Source organism: Buteo buteo, chromosome 13 (assembly GCF_964188355.1).
Source record: "Buteo buteo chromosome 13, bButBut1.hap1.1, whole genome shotgun sequence".
Classification (NCBI taxonomy): Eukaryota; Metazoa; Chordata; class Aves; order Accipitriformes; family Accipitridae; genus Buteo; species Buteo buteo.
In genome coordinates, this window is record NC_134183.1 from 8,768,254 (window position 1) to 8,785,565 (window position 17,312).

At 42.6% G+C, this 17,312-nt stretch overlaps 1 protein-coding gene across 1 annotated transcript; it reads right to left on the reverse strand.

Moving 5' to 3' along the window:
* Positions 1–3: 3 nt before the first annotated feature.
* SRP68 (signal recognition particle 68) lies at positions 4–17,060 on the reverse strand. The gene is made up of 16 exons (XM_075044579.1): positions 16,893–17,060; positions 14,679–14,745; positions 14,008–14,121; positions 12,845–13,040; positions 10,889–10,971; positions 10,545–10,654; positions 10,088–10,170; positions 9,704–9,844; positions 6,220–6,318; positions 5,836–5,900; positions 5,366–5,525; positions 4,574–4,668; positions 4,202–4,331; positions 3,694–3,769; positions 2,790–2,842; positions 4–2,311 (listed from the first exon to the last, which is right to left on the reverse strand). Exons 1-16 carry the CDS (start codon positions 17,047–17,049, stop codon positions 2,084–2,086), a joined length of 1,857 nt encoding a protein of 618 aa, XP_074900680.1. The 5' UTR covers positions 17,050–17,060; the 3' UTR covers positions 4–2,083.
* Positions 17,061–17,312: the final 252 nt, after the last annotated feature.

Here is a 17,312-nt window from a genome sequence, read left to right on the forward strand (position 1 = left end):
AGGTCAGGAATAAAACTTTATTGTTTTCAGATTTCTTATCTGCGTTCAACTAATCAGTTATCTGTCAAAAGGTGTTTGACATGAAGAGGCCAATCGCCCTTAGCTTTTTGTAACAGTAACCAATTAGAAAGTGGCCGCAGTACAAGTTTCACTGGAATCAATCCAGCCACCACACAGATTTGTGGTAGGAAAGCAGAAAGGAGTTTGGTTTGCAAACCAAACAGTAGAACAGTTCTCAAAGTGATTTGATATAAAAGCTGAAAAGGAGAGAGAAGCTCAGATTAACGTACACAGAAAGAGGTACCATGAAGCAGACCAGCTGATGCTTGTGCCAGTTATTGTATGACCTTTCCTTGTCTAAAAGGAAACAGGCTTTATGGGGAAGAGAAATCTGCCATTCAAGACCATGTTTTCTAGAAATTGTCATCGGATGAATAAATAGTCTTCCACATTTCTTTCAGCTCTGCACTTTCCCCTTCTCTTGTAAAATCCCCCTGGCATCCAGAGGCAAATGGAATTAGCTAGAATACAAGAAATTCCGATTTTGTTTCCATGTTGCAAAAATTAAACATGAACAAGAAGTTCCTCCTCCTTCTCTTACCCCTTTCTGAGCACAGAGTCCTCTTGAAGGTTGCTTTGTACTTTGAGAACTCACAAATCAGATCGACTTGGAACAAAGCAGCAAACATTCATATTAAAATAATGGGAACTGTTAATTCCCCGCATTCATCTGACATGCACACCTTGCATGGAAAATTCCCATGACAACAACTTGATCTTTTAAAACAGTTCTTCTGTTTCCACCCCTACTAACTCCAGTGCCTAAAAATGGAGAAACAATGCAAAGTCAAGACAACCAGTGCAGAAGAGTTAAGGCAGCTAGAACAAACTGCTGTTTCACCTTCCAGCTACAGACTTAGTGAAAACCCAAACATTGCTGGTGGAAACTTCCAAATACTTTATTTAGGAACAGTTCTGCCCCATGTACTGTGTTGTTTTGGGTTTTTTTTCCTGTTTAAATGATCACAATTATGAAGTTACCCACATTTTGAAAGTGCCTATCACCACAGCACCTGGGCGCTTTATAAAAAAAAAACAGCTGTCTGGCACGACAGAGATCTATCACTCAAGAACCTACTGGTCTTCTGTTGCTTATTCCTCATTTCAGGTGTATCTACTGACCAAGGGTGAGGAAAAAAGCAACAGATGAACTCCAGAAAAAGATCATCTTTTCAGGCAAGGTTTAGATCAGAGACAAAACAAATATTGAGACACCCAACTTCCCATGAAGAGCAAGTAGGTATTTCTAAAGCCACCCATGAAGCTAGTTTCCCAGGAAGCGCCTTGTAGGAATAGGTTCTATACTGTATGTAGGTATTTAACAAGATGTATCTCAATAAAGAAGGATCATATTGGCCCAGAGTACAAATTCAGGTTATACTCTACCACAACTGGGGTAACCATTAATATTTGGTAAGGTATTTGCCATCCTTATCAATAAGGAAAGAGGCTCTATATTGTAATTTCTGAATGTTACATTTTTTAAAAATACAGACACTTCCGGGAGTCAAAAGGGAAGGAGAAGTTAGCCCCCTTGGCTACTGTTTCATAGCCTTGATGTAGGCAGCCTCACCTCGCTGGTTTAGTTCTGCATCTACTTTTGCCTCCGTTTCCCCATCACACCCAGATTTCTAGACCCAAATACCAAATTATAGTGTCAAATAATAGGGCGAAGGAAGGAATCAAATTATGCCTATGCCCTGGTCCATGGTAAGTAGATGTGTACTGGCCCTGAACAGGCCACTGGTCACAAAGCAAGCTCCAACTTCTCCAAGCAGAAAGGAATTTCTCTGTGCTCCAGGTTATTTTCAGCTATTTATAGTGTACATATGTTTCTGAATAGATTGTTTGTCTTCAATACACTGGGAGATAATATAAGTGCACAGACATATACACAGAACATAGGGAAGAAGATGGTAAAACTTCCCTCTGTTGGTTTCAGGTGCTGATATTTGTGTCCTAGAACTTCTTGGAGCTTTTCCTTCAATACAGAATAAAACCTCTGTTCCTCACGGGGTCCTGGTTAACTTTTGAATCCAAAGATGCCCTTTATATATCCTGTGAGGCCACTCTTGGCCTTCTGCTCCACCTTGTCCTCCAGAGGTGGGAAAGCAACATGATTAAGGGCCAGGTCAAAGAACAAGGGTTTGCATGGAATGGGCTGGAAGCCCGGAGGGAAGTGCACAAGGCTGACTTGCTTGCTGACAAGAGAAGGATCCAGACAGAAAGTCTCAAACCGTTCCGAGAGTGGCTGAAAAAGACCAGTGCAGAAACACAAATTAAACACATGTCGAGTCAAAGCTGACAAGTGTCAAACAAGCAAAGAGGATTGATTAAGCAGCAACTGAGACAACAGAAGCTGAAGTTCCCTTATGTGACATCTTGGGCCCTTGAAGATGATTTGAACCCCTGTCAAAACATCGCTGCGGGATCTCTGGAAAACCTTCCCATGTGCAGGGAGAAAGCTAAATTAAAAAAAAGAAAAAAGATGCCATACTAGAAGAGGCAAGCAGCTGCCTAGCTCCTACCCAAGGAACCCCACTCTGTCAGCCACCTTCCAGACTTGCAGAATGAAAACAAGCCTAATAAAATCTCTTAAATATACTAGTCATGATGAAACTCCAATCAGCATGACATTTCTAGGAGTTGCAAGAGACACTCAGGTAACAAGTTAAAAGTAAAGTTCATTAAGAACACTACTGGAATTTGCCTGAGCTCTCAGCTCTTACCTTGCCATCCTTGACCTGAGATGGAGACTCAGTCTCATGAGTATCATTTGCATCTGCAAAATTGAAGAAAAAGCAGTAAGAATAACAGGCTAGATCTTGGCGTAAAGTAAGACTTTCTCAGGAGTCAGCTGTCCTCCAAGCGTAGCTATGAGCCTTGCTTTCTGGGATACACAAGACAATATTTTCAGTAGACTCAACTTGCTTTCTAGACTAAGAGGATCACACACACTCATCTACAGCCAACACAGCTCTCCAGTGATGGAAAGCTTCTCCTTCACATTGTCACAAGAAACTCCTGAAAGAAGCACAGATTCTGAGTTAAGCACAAAGCAGAAGATGATGAGAAGACCCCAGTGGGGTCTGTTAAAACAAGATTAAGGCAATAAAAGACAAGGCAATCCATTACTTATCTTGGGTTTCCAGCAGCAGGCACAGCAAAAACAGCAGCCCAAGAAATCACAAAGTTCATCCACTCCCCCAAAGTTCCACTAACCTGGTTGACACTGACGAAGAGCAGAACATCACTGCTCTCCCCTTTCTCAGTAGTTCTCCCAGCTAGGCAAAACTGGGATGAGTAAGGCCAACTTGTTTGCAGTAAAAAAATTAAAACAGTAAACAGTGTTCTGTGCAGGTTACCAAAACAGGTACACACCCTCATGAAGCGTTTTCACACCTCTGGGCAGGGAGCAAGATGCCCAATGTCTACTCATTGGTTGCCTAGCTACACTAAACACAGCCAGAAGCAGCTAGAACTGGGGGCGGAGGAAACATTTTCCAGACCCTACATAGATCAGAGTGAAGTGGAAAAACACTTGGAACTTCAGAAATTAAATAAAAGGAATGAAATAGCTGCAGGGGCACTATTAAAGAGACGCTAGAGTTCTAGCATAATTGTGCAACTCACCTAATATAGCTGCTGCTTGCAAGGAGTATTTCTCTGCATTGACTTGAGTGATCAGATCCTGAACATCAGGCAGCTCCTAGGTCATTAAAGAAAATCATTTGAGAGCCTGAAATGTGCCAGTTTAAGAGTTAGGGCAAAGGTAAAACCTGACAAAGTCAGAACTAAGAAATTAAGTCCTAGCGCTGATAAGACTTCCCAGAAGGGGAAAAGCTACAGCACAGCCCTTCAAGCAGTACAGAAGTTGTATAACAGAAAATGCCCATGTGAGAAAAAGTGGTAAATTGTTATGGAGTTGTTACAGTAAGTCTGCCTCTCCCCCAAAGCAAGTGGCCAGTTGAAGCGTTTCCACTACTATAATGTGTCAAGAAGTCACACTTGTATTACTCTTCTCCCTACTTAAAGACCAGTCTTGAATTGCAATGGCCTGGCACCTAATTGACAATAAATACCAGGACAGAGCCTTTTCATAAACTTCATCTCTCTTCTACACACAGGACTGGGTTCCTACCTTCAAGCTGTTCATATAAGCTCCAGCTCCTGACTGAACTTCATGGGCATATTTCAGCACTCTTTCATATAAAACAAGAGCTTCACTCCATTTCTTTACCAGGACATAGGACTGTGCAATGAAGAAACACCTGCAACAGTAAAGAGTGGATCCTTGACATGTTTGTTATCCATACCTTTTGCCAACTGAAATGACTGATAACAGGACATATTATTAAGTGGCACTGGCCAGTTTCCCTTTAGCATCCAGCCTTCATTTCACAAAAGGGCAGATGAAACCGCATCAAAGTCCTGTACAGCACACAGAGCTTTGGAATAATAAGCTTTGAAGATGTAATGCCTGCTAAAGAAAACCTGGCTGTTTCTCAGTCACCTGTAAGCTTTGTACACAAGTGTCTTCAATCCAATCTCTTTTTGGAAGTTCTTGTCCTCTTCTAGGCCAGGAAGCTGTGTCAGTTCCACAAGGTTCTGTGCAAAAGAGAGCAAGAGTAACAAATGCAGGCGTTGTTTTCCTCTGGAATCTGCTGGAGTAAGAGAAAGCTGCCCCTTTTAACAAGTCAACAGTACACTCCCATGGAAATAGCTTCCAGTTTTCTAATTATCAGTATGCTAACCTTGTGAAGGGCACTCATTGAAACTTGTGCAAGTTTGCCCTCAGGACAGATTTCCTGACACAAACAGGAATTAGGACAAAGACTCCTCAGATTTCACATGAAGTAATTCTTTCATAAGGCATTTCCCTTTCACATTCACAACAGCTTCAGCAACAGGCTCCCACAGTTAATAGAAAATTCATGTGAGAAATTGAGAAGCTGCTTATGAAGAACAAGTGCCTTTTAAGTATTTTCAGCTGCTTTCTCTGGCCAGCAGAAACTAAGGCAGCTATCAGGGTGCTGCATAAAAGAGTCAGAAAAGCTATCTTAAAACTGCATTAGAGCGTACAACCAAGGGCACCCGTTCTAGCAGCACTTTCTGTTCACAGCTAGAAGTGGTTTTTTGTGTTTCATGTAGATGTTGAACATTTTCAACAAGGTAACTGTAGGTACTCAGTTGCTCTTCAGACTTCACGGGCAGTTCACTTGCACTGCTGTATTTTCTACACTAACTTTTTGTACCAAAGTTCTCCAGTCAGTATGAAGAATTAGATTTGTTTTCCCAGCCTTACCTGCAAAATGATATCATAAAGACGGATCAGGTCCTGAGGCCGTGGTGCGCGCTTACCATCCTCTTCTGACCGCTGCTGCTGCAGCAGTGCCTTCTGCAGAGAATTTGCCATGCTCTCATTGCGCTTGATGGCTGTTGACAGCTTGATATAAGTCAAATAACTAAAAAGATAAAAGATAAAATACTATTAGCAGACTGCCAGAACTACTCAGACATTAATCTTTGTTCTGAAAAAACTCCTTGCCCCAGTCTAAGCTGATCCTAGTAGGGGAAAAAACATTTGAAAGGTCAACATGTGAGTCTTAAGTAAAATGTTTTCAAAGCTGCATGAATCAGATCCTTATCCATACAGTCATCCTTTGAGATCCAAGGCCCAGAACAAAAACTCCATAAAACAAAAACAAAAATAAAATCTTGACATAAGAGCATGACTTCTTCACACTAGTACAGGCAGCAATGTTTGCCTATTACCTGTGTAAGTACTGGATGTTGGACACCTTCCCAGAATCATTTTCCAGAGAGTGTTCTCGCTGCTTCTGCATAAATTGTGGACAAAACACTGTATTATTTACTTAGAACTGGCAGCCAAGGGAAGAAAACATCAGAAACAACTCAAGGTTTGGGTAAACCATGGAAGTTTTAACAAACTTCTAGAGAAAAGAACAAGGGCTTCTACATTGCTATTCACTCCCTCCAGTTCTGAAGAGAATAAAATCAAAGGTGACAGACTCTTTTGCAGCTTTTTATTAAAGAAATCCCAGCCACTTTTACTGTTAAGCAAGTTTAACAATAACAAATCAGTCCCAAAGAAATGCTATGTTGTTGAAAGTAGGAACACTGATGTTTGCAGCTTACCTGGTCTGGTTTCAGATCTTCCCGAACAGCCTGAATGGCATCTCTACACTCACTGAGTAAAGATTCAAACAAGCGTTCCTTTGTCTCTTCATTTTCTGCCTAAGAAAAAAGGAAAGTTAAGACAGATATCTACTAGAAATTTTTGTATTTTGCATCCCATGATACAAGAATTAACTGAGGAGATTAAACAAAGTTTCTCCCAAATTACGGCTTTAAGATCCATGGGTAGCTAGAACTCCAATCTGTACCTGTCTGCAGTATGTTCTACAGAGCAAACTGCCAGAAATTGCAGGAAACGTGGTCAGTGCTGAGAAATTACCAGCACCAAAGGCCTAGCACACACAGCTCTGACCGCCTCATCCCTGCAACAGCTACCTTCCCAGCAACTGCATTCCCTTCCAGGATGGCACCCACGTTGCTCTGAGAACAGCTGAGGTTGGACTGCACTGTGGGAAAGGCCCAGCAACGGAAGGAGAGCTGAGCATTACTGAACTGGCAAACTACCAATGTAGACTGCTCTTGTTATGCTGATTTAACTTTTCTCATGTGGTAAGAACATGTAGATGATTATCTTTTCCACACTCCCACTCTAGTAATGCTCACAGTGGCAACGATTTGCTTGTTTGAAGCATTTTTTAAAGTAACCCTGTATTTTAGTAGGAGGAATGACTGAGTGCTTTTCTGCTGTCACCACAAGTTTTGTCAAAAAACTAAGCAGCTTTTGGCCTTCTGCCCCAAAATCAGAATTTGAAATTTTAAAAAACAAGTTGAAGCCTGATCTCTGCCTAATAGACTGGCATATCATGTACCCAACTAAACAATGCACCCAAAAGCAAACTTAGCTTCCATTTCAGGTGACTGAGAAGGTAACCAGATGGAGATCACAAGACTCTTACTAATTCAGTAAGAGAAAACTGCCCAGAAACAAACCTCAACCTTAGCAATGAAAGGAGAGATTAAAGTGTATCAGCACTGTGTTATACCTCTTCCATCTCATGTAATAGCATAAGATAAACTTTGCTGCAATAAATTTGCAATTGTCCAAATGAATAAAAAACTATCTAAAAACATGCTCACTTGTTTATCTTCTGTAGAGCTCTACAGTCTCTGCCTCTCCGCTTCTCAGGTTTGCAAACCCATTAAGGAATGTTATTTTTAGTCCCTCACAAAGCCTCAGGTATCTTGACCTGAGATGAAGGTGGTTTTTGGGGTTTGGTTTTGTTTTTTGTTTGGGGTTTTTTGTTGTTTGGTTGGGTTTTTTTGTTTTGGTTTGTTTTTTTTTTAGATTTGCTGCAAGAATTTTTAAGGTGGGACTAACTACTGAGAATAACCAGAGACAAGTTTGACAGCATTCTCAACCTCACCCAGAGGAGCACAGCAATTTCACTGTATGCACAAAAATGAAAACAGACATAGCTAGATCATCAGTCAAGCACAAACAGGGAAAGGGCTGGGCCGTGCAATGAAACAAGGGCTTTCCTTTTGAAGCAAAACCTCCTAAGGTTAAGCTGATTCTATGCATAAATACACACATGTTCTGATTTGGGAGATATCATATCATAAAACTGAGATGCAAGTGCTACAGCTGGTGATTCAAGTGTCCTGATAAAACAGCACAGGTTCATCTTAAAGAGATCAAGGTTACTAACCCCACTGAACCCACTTCTGAAAGTCTAGGAGTGCTCACTTCTAATTTTTTCTTTGTTCTAAAACACTGTGTATCATCCCTAGAAGTTATTACCACCCATTTTTGCTGCAGTCCTAGTTACCAGAGATGACCACAGAATCCTTGAGGCAATACCAGATAGGAGCACACTTCCATCACTCTGCCCTTTAACCTTCTCCCTTCTACCTGGCTAGCCAATGGGCCCTTGAAGTCATGCATTCAAGTCTACAAAAAGGCTGACACAAGTAATTTTAAACTTGGATTCGTATTTCAGTTTGGCTTATTTGTTCCGTTTCTCCCGTTACCAGTAAGATACTGAAGGTGTAATTGCACCGAGAATCTCCATTTTTACACAAAACACACATTTGTGTTTGCTTCCAGTCAAACCTTGAAGAGCACTGCTGTTATGTTAGGGTTTCAACTTAGTGAAGACTAGCAGAAAGGTGCCAAAGATCCCAGGAACCACAGTGCATTTAGCTGAAGCCGGACTGCCCATCACAGCTGACACAGCAACTGCAGAACTGCTTTCAAAAGGCCAAGTTTTAGCCTTCTGGGAATGTAAATACTGCTGCTGCGTGCTCAGCTCTCACCATTACTAGTTGTGATGTGGTACCACAAAACTCCTCTGTTTAGTCAGAGCTTCCAAGGAACACAAAGCAAGACGAAAACAAATTCAGATCGCTGTTTTGCTACAGCTTTATGGAATAAAGAGGGCAACTAAACTGAAAAGGTCCAACTGCTAGCCTGGCAGGATGGAAATTAAATGAGGGAACACTGAACTCTAAGCTGCACTTCCACCTGCTGGCCATACTAATGTACTACCTCCCAAAAAAGTAAATTCAGCAACATGTAATTCGTAACATTAGGACAAGACTGGTTAACACTAATGTTTCCAACCCAGCCACATCCTGTTTATCCTACTCACACTACCTTCTTAACAGTACCCCCTGCTCTTGCCTTATACCTTTGTAGGGTTTTCATTTTATCATTTAAATTTCTATTCATAATCATTATTCTCCTGATGATAAATGGGTTTTGATGCTGCAAAAAGCCCATCATTAGTGGTAAAGATTGTTACCAAAGATCCTTTCACTGCCTTTTCAAACAGCAAGGGTGCTGTATGCAGCCACTGGGAAGCAGAATACACCATCTGGGCACCACTTCCAAGGAAAAAGCCCAATGTGGAAAACTGCATTACTAAAGACATGCACATGCCACTGCAAGTGTTTCAGCACTGTTACATTTCAAATTGATTTACATCCTGACATTTAGTAATCCTCTTCCTGCTTTTGAGGATTTGCCCAAGTCAAGAAGAGAATGCTACAAATCTCACAGCACCTGCGTCGTTTGGCAAATCGCTTTTTGCTGCTGAAAAACACGTGATCCATACATATCTTTTTTCTTGTGCTTGCTCTGAAGCTGGAGCATTTGAGCAAGATACTTAAATAAATTAGAACAGTAATTCAAAACCAGTTCTCTTAAAATTGTAACCTTCATTTCCAAGTGACTTACAAATAATAATGGTTACCACCCTGCCACTGAAAAGTAGCACTTCTAGGCAGCACAGTGTTCAAAAGAGCAGTAATACTCAGAACAGATCTCCCAGACTACCACTTCATAGATTGTGGGAGCTATCCCCAACTGACACTTCAGCTTTGGTTTACAGTCAATATTCCCACTTTTACTTTTAGCCTTCCAACCCTAAGTTTAAGAAAAAGATTATTCAAAAGCTTTCAGTCCAGGTATCATGTAGTATCTTGCACACTGAAGGAAAGAGGACAGTTAGAATACCGGTACTGGAGATGGCTTCTGGGTTACCTGAGCAATCGCTGCTTCATTATCAGCCAGCCCCAGCAAGAAGATCCTCACTTTGTCTATCTTCACCGGAACAGTTCTTCCTCTCCACTCCACCTCGCTCATCGTGGCTGCCTGCTTTGCTCGAGTTTGGGTAATCAGCGCCTGGAGAGAACAGACTGAACTTACGAGCTTGAACTTTAAGGTATCCAAAACTGAACCTTTCAAATTCACATTAGACTTGACTATTTTGAAATCAAAGGACTTTTTAGGAAAGGTTTCCCATAAAGCCTAGGCCTGCTTGCTCTCTTCTGGTACTTTTTGGCTCTTGAATGGTGTGTTGCAGCAATATTTATGCTCAACAGAGTGATAATGAACGCTTCATCTTAAAGCATGCGAATAAGTTACCTCCAGTTTTTCTGCAAGAAGACCTTCAGTGCCACCAGACCTCAGTCTCATCTGCATCAACTCATTCATAGCAGACTGGTCACCTGACAGAATTAACAAATCAAGATCACATTTCCATCTGAGTTCACAAATTATTTTAATATAGAAAAGCTAATCAATAGATTTTATACTGGCAATTTGGAGACAAAGGGGATAAATTTGAAATCTTGTTCTGAATTCATAAGCAAACTACTCCAAACTGGTATTTTGACTTTTTACACAAAACCACATGCACTGTCACAAAATGAGTGTATTTCTCCACTGCTAAACTGACCCTGAACGTGTGCAGAATTTGCCCAAAATATTATTGACTCACTGCAATGTCACTTGGGCCAGTATTTAACTATCAAGTCAATATTCTTTTCCTGTGAACAAGTCTTGCTCTTTGTCAGCCATTAGGTACCCCACCTTTCCTTACCAATATTATAGGCACAGTAGCGAATGTTGGGTGAGATCTCTTCCACACGCTGATTATACAGTACAGCTTGTTCTTCTGTGAAAGCATTGGCCAGTTTTTCATATATGGTCCTACAGCAAAGAATAAATATTTAACACTGCAGAAAGTGTTGTTTTGTGAGATGCTATCTTAAGGGAAGAGTTTGCGTGTCTACTCTGGACGATGCCATTTCTTCAGTAGTACCTTCCCGTTAAGTGCACAATTAACTAAACAACTCACAGAGCTGCTGTACATACAGTACATAAACTTACTAGACTGATCCAATACTATTTACTAAATGAAGTTGGTGAAGTGGGAGAACTCACTTGCATTTGTTGAAAGCCTCCATTGCTGCCTTCCACTCCTGGTGTTCAAAACGAAGCATTCCTGTGAGGTAAGCCATGTATGCCTGCAGACAGCACAAGGGCAAGTTAATTTCCCTGTGATTGACAGCCTAGTTTGTACAACCTTTAGTATGAAGGCTGCTGTGACGCCTACAGTAAGTGATTAAACCTTGGGCTTTTCATTTGGTCTTCTCACCAAAGACAACTGACTTGGATTATGGGTTACTAGGTACCCACCTTTTTTTCTCTTAACTGACACTGCTACATTTCTAAGGAGATGAAAGCAAAGTTGTTTCTTGCTTGTTATGCAATCAACATGGTCCACTGATGTCACACAACTTTTTTTTTTTCCAGTAATAAACTACAAAATGGCAGTTTTAATTAACCTAGTATGACTGCAGCCCCTTGTTCAAAGAGGCTGGTGTCACAACACAGTTGTTATCTTTGTTCCAGGAACTGAAGCCTCAAGTCTTGTGTTCTAGGTAGCTACTTATCCTGGTTTTGACTGGGATAGAGTTAATTTTCTTCCTAGTAGCTGGTACAGTGCTGTGTTTTGGATTTAGTGTGAGAATAATGTTGATAACACACTGATGTTTTAGTTGTTGCTAAGTAGCGCTTATCCTAAGTTAAGGATTTTTCAGTTTCCCAGGCTCTGCTGACTGAGCAGGTGCACAAGAAGCTGGGACGGAGCACAGCCAGGACAGCTGACCCAAACTAGCCAAAGGGATATTCTATACCATAGAATGTCATGCTCAGTATATTAACTGGGGCGAGTTGGCTGGGAGGGGTGGATCACTGCTCAGGCATTGGTCAGCAGGTGATGATGCACTGCACATCACTTGTGTTTTCTTAGGGTTTATTGCTCTTTCTGTTATATTCCTTTTCCTTACTATTATTATTATCATTATTATATTTTATCTTAGTTATTAAACCATTCTCATCTCAACCCACGAGTTTTACCTTTTTTTTTTTTTTCCGATTCTCCTCCCCATCCCACTGGGAGTGGGGAGGAGTGAGCAAGCGGCTGCGCAGTGCCTAGTTGTTGGCTGGTCTTAATCCATGACACTACTTTAGGGTGTTTAACAAATAGGTAACTCAACAGATGAGCATAGTTTCTTAAACGTATGTCGTGGTTTAACCCCAGCCAGCAACTAAGCACCATGCAGCCTCTCACTCACTCCCCCCCCCCACCCAGTGGGATGGGGGAGAACATCAGGAAAAGAAGTAAAACTCCTGGGTTGAGATAAGAACAGTTTAATAGAACAGAAAAGAAGAAACTAATAATGATAATGATAACACTAATAAAATGACAGCAGTAGTAATAAAAGGATTGAAATGTACAAATGATGCGCAGGGCAATTGCTCACCACCCGTCGACCGACACCCAGCCAGTCCCCGAGCGGCGAATCCCTGCCCCCCCCTTCCCAGTTCCTAAACTAGATGGGACGTCCCATGGTATGGAATACACCGTTGGCCAGTTTGGGTCAGGTGCCCTGGCTGGGCATGAGAAGCTGAAAAATCCTTGACTATAGTCTAAACACTACCGAGCAACAACTGAAAACATCAGTGTGTTATCAACATTCTTCACATACTGAACACAAAACATAGCACTGCACCAGCTACTAGGAAGACAGTTAACTCTGTCCCAGCTGAAACCAGGACAACGTACTGCTCTCCAAAGCAAGGACAACCATTTGATACCCATAATCAACTTCTAAACACCAGGTCCTCATCTTGGCTAGTGCCACTAGTTATTTCTGCAATTCCAGCAGCTGCATTAATAGCAAGTCCAAGCTACTCAAAAGGAGACATTATCCAGCTCAAGAATCGGTCCATTTTGATTACCTATTACTAGATGAGAATAATCTCTTCACCCAAAACCCAAAGGTTTCTTGTTCAGCTTTTGCTGTAAAACAAGATCAAACTACCAGTGGTTACCTGAGCTTCCAGCTTTGTTTTGGCATCCACTCGGTTACTTTCACACAGTCGCTCCAGTTCCTCAGCATGTTTCACAGCTTTGCGCAGGCGAGACAGCAAGTGAAATCGTTTGCGAGGCTCTGTGTTTGCTTCCTGTTTCAGCTGCATGGCATAACTCCAGGCTCTCTCTGCATCCATCAGAATCAACAGCAAATACCTACAGGGCAGAGGAAAATTAATGAAAAATAATTACATTCAAACAAGAACGGCCACATCACTACTAGTTCTTTGCCATGTGATCTGCAAAGTTTGGTAACACAAGTTCAGCTTGGTTAATAAGAGGTAGATGCTTTTATTTCTTAACATTCGAAGAACACAAAGTTGTATTATTCCTAACTATTTTCTACTGTACTTCTCACTACAGAAATGTAATTACCCAACTGAGGAAAAGAATTTGGTATCATTCTGTAGCACTACAGACATCGCAAAGACAAGGGATTTATGATTTCAGGTTGCTTTTCAAACTGGCTCAATATGGGTAAACATATCTGCTTTCCCACCAGCTAATGTTATAACGCATCTGGCTTCTTAACAATACAGGTGAAGACAGCATCGTGTTTTCTTTTCCCCACAAGAGGAAACAGCAGACATTTCAAGTGTTTTTAAAAGATAAGAAATGAGCCCAAGATCCTGGCTATTCTCCACATACTCTGACAAGCATTCTGCCAGATTTTGAAAATCTAAGTAAAACTTGCAATCCAGTACTTCTGTTCAAAGGGAAGGGATTATGTCTCCAACTACAACCTTGCTGGCTACACCATTTACGTTATCAGCATTCACATGGCTACCTTGCAGCAGATCTGAACAAGAATCTCCTCTTTAATATCAAAGTAATTTACTGATTATGAAAAGAACCCATTTTAGCAGCTATGAGGGAAGAGAAGGAACTGGCTGTTGCTGCTCCCTCTTCTCCTACTTGTTCACATGATGAAGCAGGACCTGAGCAGCGCCTCTTCCCCCTGCACTGCAGCCTGAACTTTCATCTTTTATTAATATCAACAACACACATCTCTGAAAAGAAGCATTTCTGAGTTTTCCACCACACCCCCATGAAAATAAATTACTAAAATGAAAGAAACTGTTCACCAGTATACTGAATGTTTGATTCCATCCAGTGACTGTACCTGTTGTCTGAGAGAATCTCCTCAGTTACCTTCTTCCCAGTGAACTTGTGCCTGTTTCCCATCTTGAAGTTGAGAGTTTTTCGGAGCCGCCTTAGCCTACGGGAGCAATAACCCCTAAAGAAAAGATGACCACAGTCAGTCTGGCCAAAGAACAACTTTGTTTCCGTTTACTGCTCTCTCCAACCAGAAAAAAAGGACTAAAGGCTGTGACAGACGTTTTAACAACTAAGATCTCCATATATGACATATGGTAAGAGGTAGTTCAGAAACTACCTATAAACCAGCGGTTAATAAATACAAAAAAAACGTAAGAAGACACATAATAATTCCTGATCTTGAAAAATCAGAATTATGTTCTCCTTACTAATTGCTTTATGTGTGTTTATTGAACACTCAGTTCTGGAAGAGTATAATGATTATCAGTGAGGTGTTAACAAATGAGCTCTTAAAGGGCAACAGAAAAACAAGAGCCAGTCTATACCCTCCTAAATGGAACAGTCACAACACATTACATCTAATGAAAAAAGTGTACATTGCTTCACATGAAACAACCTGTCAAGGGGTATTTACTTGGCAGATCATTTTTGTTGCCTGCTACAGTAGGTTTACATGTTAAATGAAGTAAGCCAAGTCACACTAGAAACTCCAAGACATCCACACTGTTTACTAACCTGTACCTCTGGAAGTCTCCGTGTCGTAAACCATGCTGCTGCTGAGACTCCTTCACAATTTGAAGGACTGCAATTTACGTTAAGGCAGATTGACAGTACAGTCTGTTACCAGTTCTTCGTTCTACCCCAAAATAACAGAAGGAATCTCTATAGGTTCTATTAAGCAAATGCACTTTGAACAGAGGGGCACCCAAAAACCTCCTAAAAACACACAGCTGAAAGAAGTGATGATCCTAAAAGACCTCATGACTGCACTGCTTACTTCAGAGCTTTATGACTTTCATCAAGGCCAGGACTAAGACATACCACAGGCACCTCCTCTTACAGGCAACCACAAGAGTCTTGCTGTTACCAGAGCTCATTTCAGGATAACAAGCTATGCCAACTGACACATCTAGGCTAATATAACTGACTGCCCTAGCTACACTACACCACCTCCCCAGTCACGCTTGTGACACAGTTTTGTTGGCAAAACTGAAACGGAGAGAAGCTTTCCTGCCCTTAAACGTCCCACCTCTCAGGAAAAGGACAGAAGTATACTGAGCAGAGTCACTGCTGCCTTCCTGACACAGCTTCCACAAACAAACTGCTTTCTGAATACAGAGAACTTCACAAAAAGAGCTTTTGGGAAGTATTCAGGGGGCTTATTTTCTACTCAATTTTTCAACACATTTCTAGTCTTACTGCATTATTACTGTAACAAGTACTCTGTGAAAGAGTGCACTGGCCTGTGCCTTGCAATAGCATCACTCCATGATTTCCGTCCGGTCTGTGCATTCTTTAGCATATTTGCCGATTTCTGTGCATCCTGTACTTGCTTTATTCACTTAGTAACACTACCAAATAAAATCACACTGTATTCTAATAAATTTGCTGATGTTATCCATTCAGCTTACAAGGCAGATTATTTTGTAAAAGAAAATCTCCATCATAGACAAGAAACCTCTGTGCTGTATGTATTTATATCCCAAAATTTCCCTTCTAAGCTTTACCAAGAAGCCTTAAATAAAAAAAACCCACAAAATCAAAACCAGACTATACAACAACACCACCAAAAGAAACTCTATTACTATGGCTAGAAAAAAAAGAAACTACCAGACTTTTAAAGTTTAAAATGGCAGATGTCTATTGAAGTGTTTTCTCGGAATTACACCTAAAAAAAAGTCTCTTTAGTTTAAGTATTAAAGACCTGCATCAATAGTTATTGCACTGAATTAGTTTGCATTTATAGAAAAAACAAGTCAAACTGCAATGTCTCAACATAGCACTCTTCGTCCTTGCTGTCTACCTTAAGTATTTTTTCAGACTGTCTTTTATCCTGTGTAGTTACTCATTGAATTCATATCCCCTATATTATTTACTTTATAATTGACTTAGGTATTCTTAACATTACCAGGGCAATTACTATGTCCGCATCTTACTCAATAGTTACTAATTTTACAACAGCTGCCATATGCTAAATGGAAAACTGCAACCTTCTTTCACCGGGGTTTTCCTCTTACCCAGAAGATAAAACTCAGCTCTATCACAGCTGTGCAGCTGGACTAGTTTCACATGAAAGTTTCACATACAAAAATGCCACAAGCTTTACATGCCACATCAGATTTTATAAGTGCTAAATCTGGAGGAGCCCGTTTGCCATCTCAGCATACCTGTTAAGATTTATTTTATTCACTACTGCCTGCTTCAAGCACTAATATTACCGCCAGAAGATTACTGACAGCCTGCTCATATCTAGAGCACGCAGCCTAGCGCAGAGTTCTGCTTTGAAGGCTGACGACAGCTGTCACGCGTTTCAGAAGGAAAAGCTGCAGAGTAAAGAATAAATCCACAACTCAGGAATGCAAAACTGACTCTCCGGTTTCATCCACGTCAAACCCTCACCCCCAGGGACGGCGAGGGTTAGCCCAGGCCGTAGCACCGACACGCTCACGCCAGCATCGCCCGGCACCTCCGGGGCCCCGAGCCCAGGGCTCACAGCCCGGCTCCCGCATGAGGCACGGGGCCCCGCGGCCTGGGCGGACCCGCCGCCCTCCGCACAGGGGCAGGGGAGTCTCCGCCGCCTCGCCCGGTCCTCTCCCACGGGGAAGCAGAGTCGGCCGTGCCCGCCCGCCCGGGGCCTACAAGCCCCCGCGCTCCCCACAGCGGCCGCCACGTCCCCCCGCCGCCCACGGGGCCGGGCCTGCCACGTTCCCCCGCCGCCGCGCAGGATGCTCTCCAGGCCCAGGCTGTCGCCGAGGCTACCGGCCTGCGGCCCCACCGGTCTCTCGTTCTCCTTGTTCTCCTCCGCGCCGCCGCCTCCTCCTCCTCCGCCGCCTCCCGCCCCGCCGCGGCCGCCGCCGCCGCCTGCGCTCTGCCGCTCCGCCGCCATCTTGCGCGCGGGCCGCCGCCGCCGCGCTGCATCATGGGCCGGGGGAGGAGAGGCGGGCGCCGAGGCCATGGCGAGCGCGGCCGCCGCGGGGGCAGATGGGATACGGGAGGACCCGGGGCGGGAGGGGGCTGTCTCCCAGGAGCGGGGATCAGGGGGTGGGGGGGCGCCCCACTCGGGACTGGGGGCTCACTCAGGATTTGGATACATCCTCCCCCAGCTGGATCGGGCCTTCCTGCCCTTGGCCCCCTCAGCCACCCCGCGGC

Coding starts and splice junctions, on each gene's coding strand:
- SRP68 (XM_075044579.1), bottom strand. CDS start 17,049: ATGGCGGCGGAGCGGCAGAGCGCAGGCGGCGGCGGCGGCCGCGGCGGG. Junction 14,746..16,892: donor CGACAGCCTGGGCCTGGAGA/GCATCCTGCGCG, acceptor CGTAAATTGCAG/TCCTTCAAATTGTGAAGGAG. Junction 2,312..2,789: donor CTCAGGTCAAGGATGGCAAG/GTAAGAGCTGAG, acceptor GGTCTTTTTCAG/CCACTCTCGGAACGGTTTGA.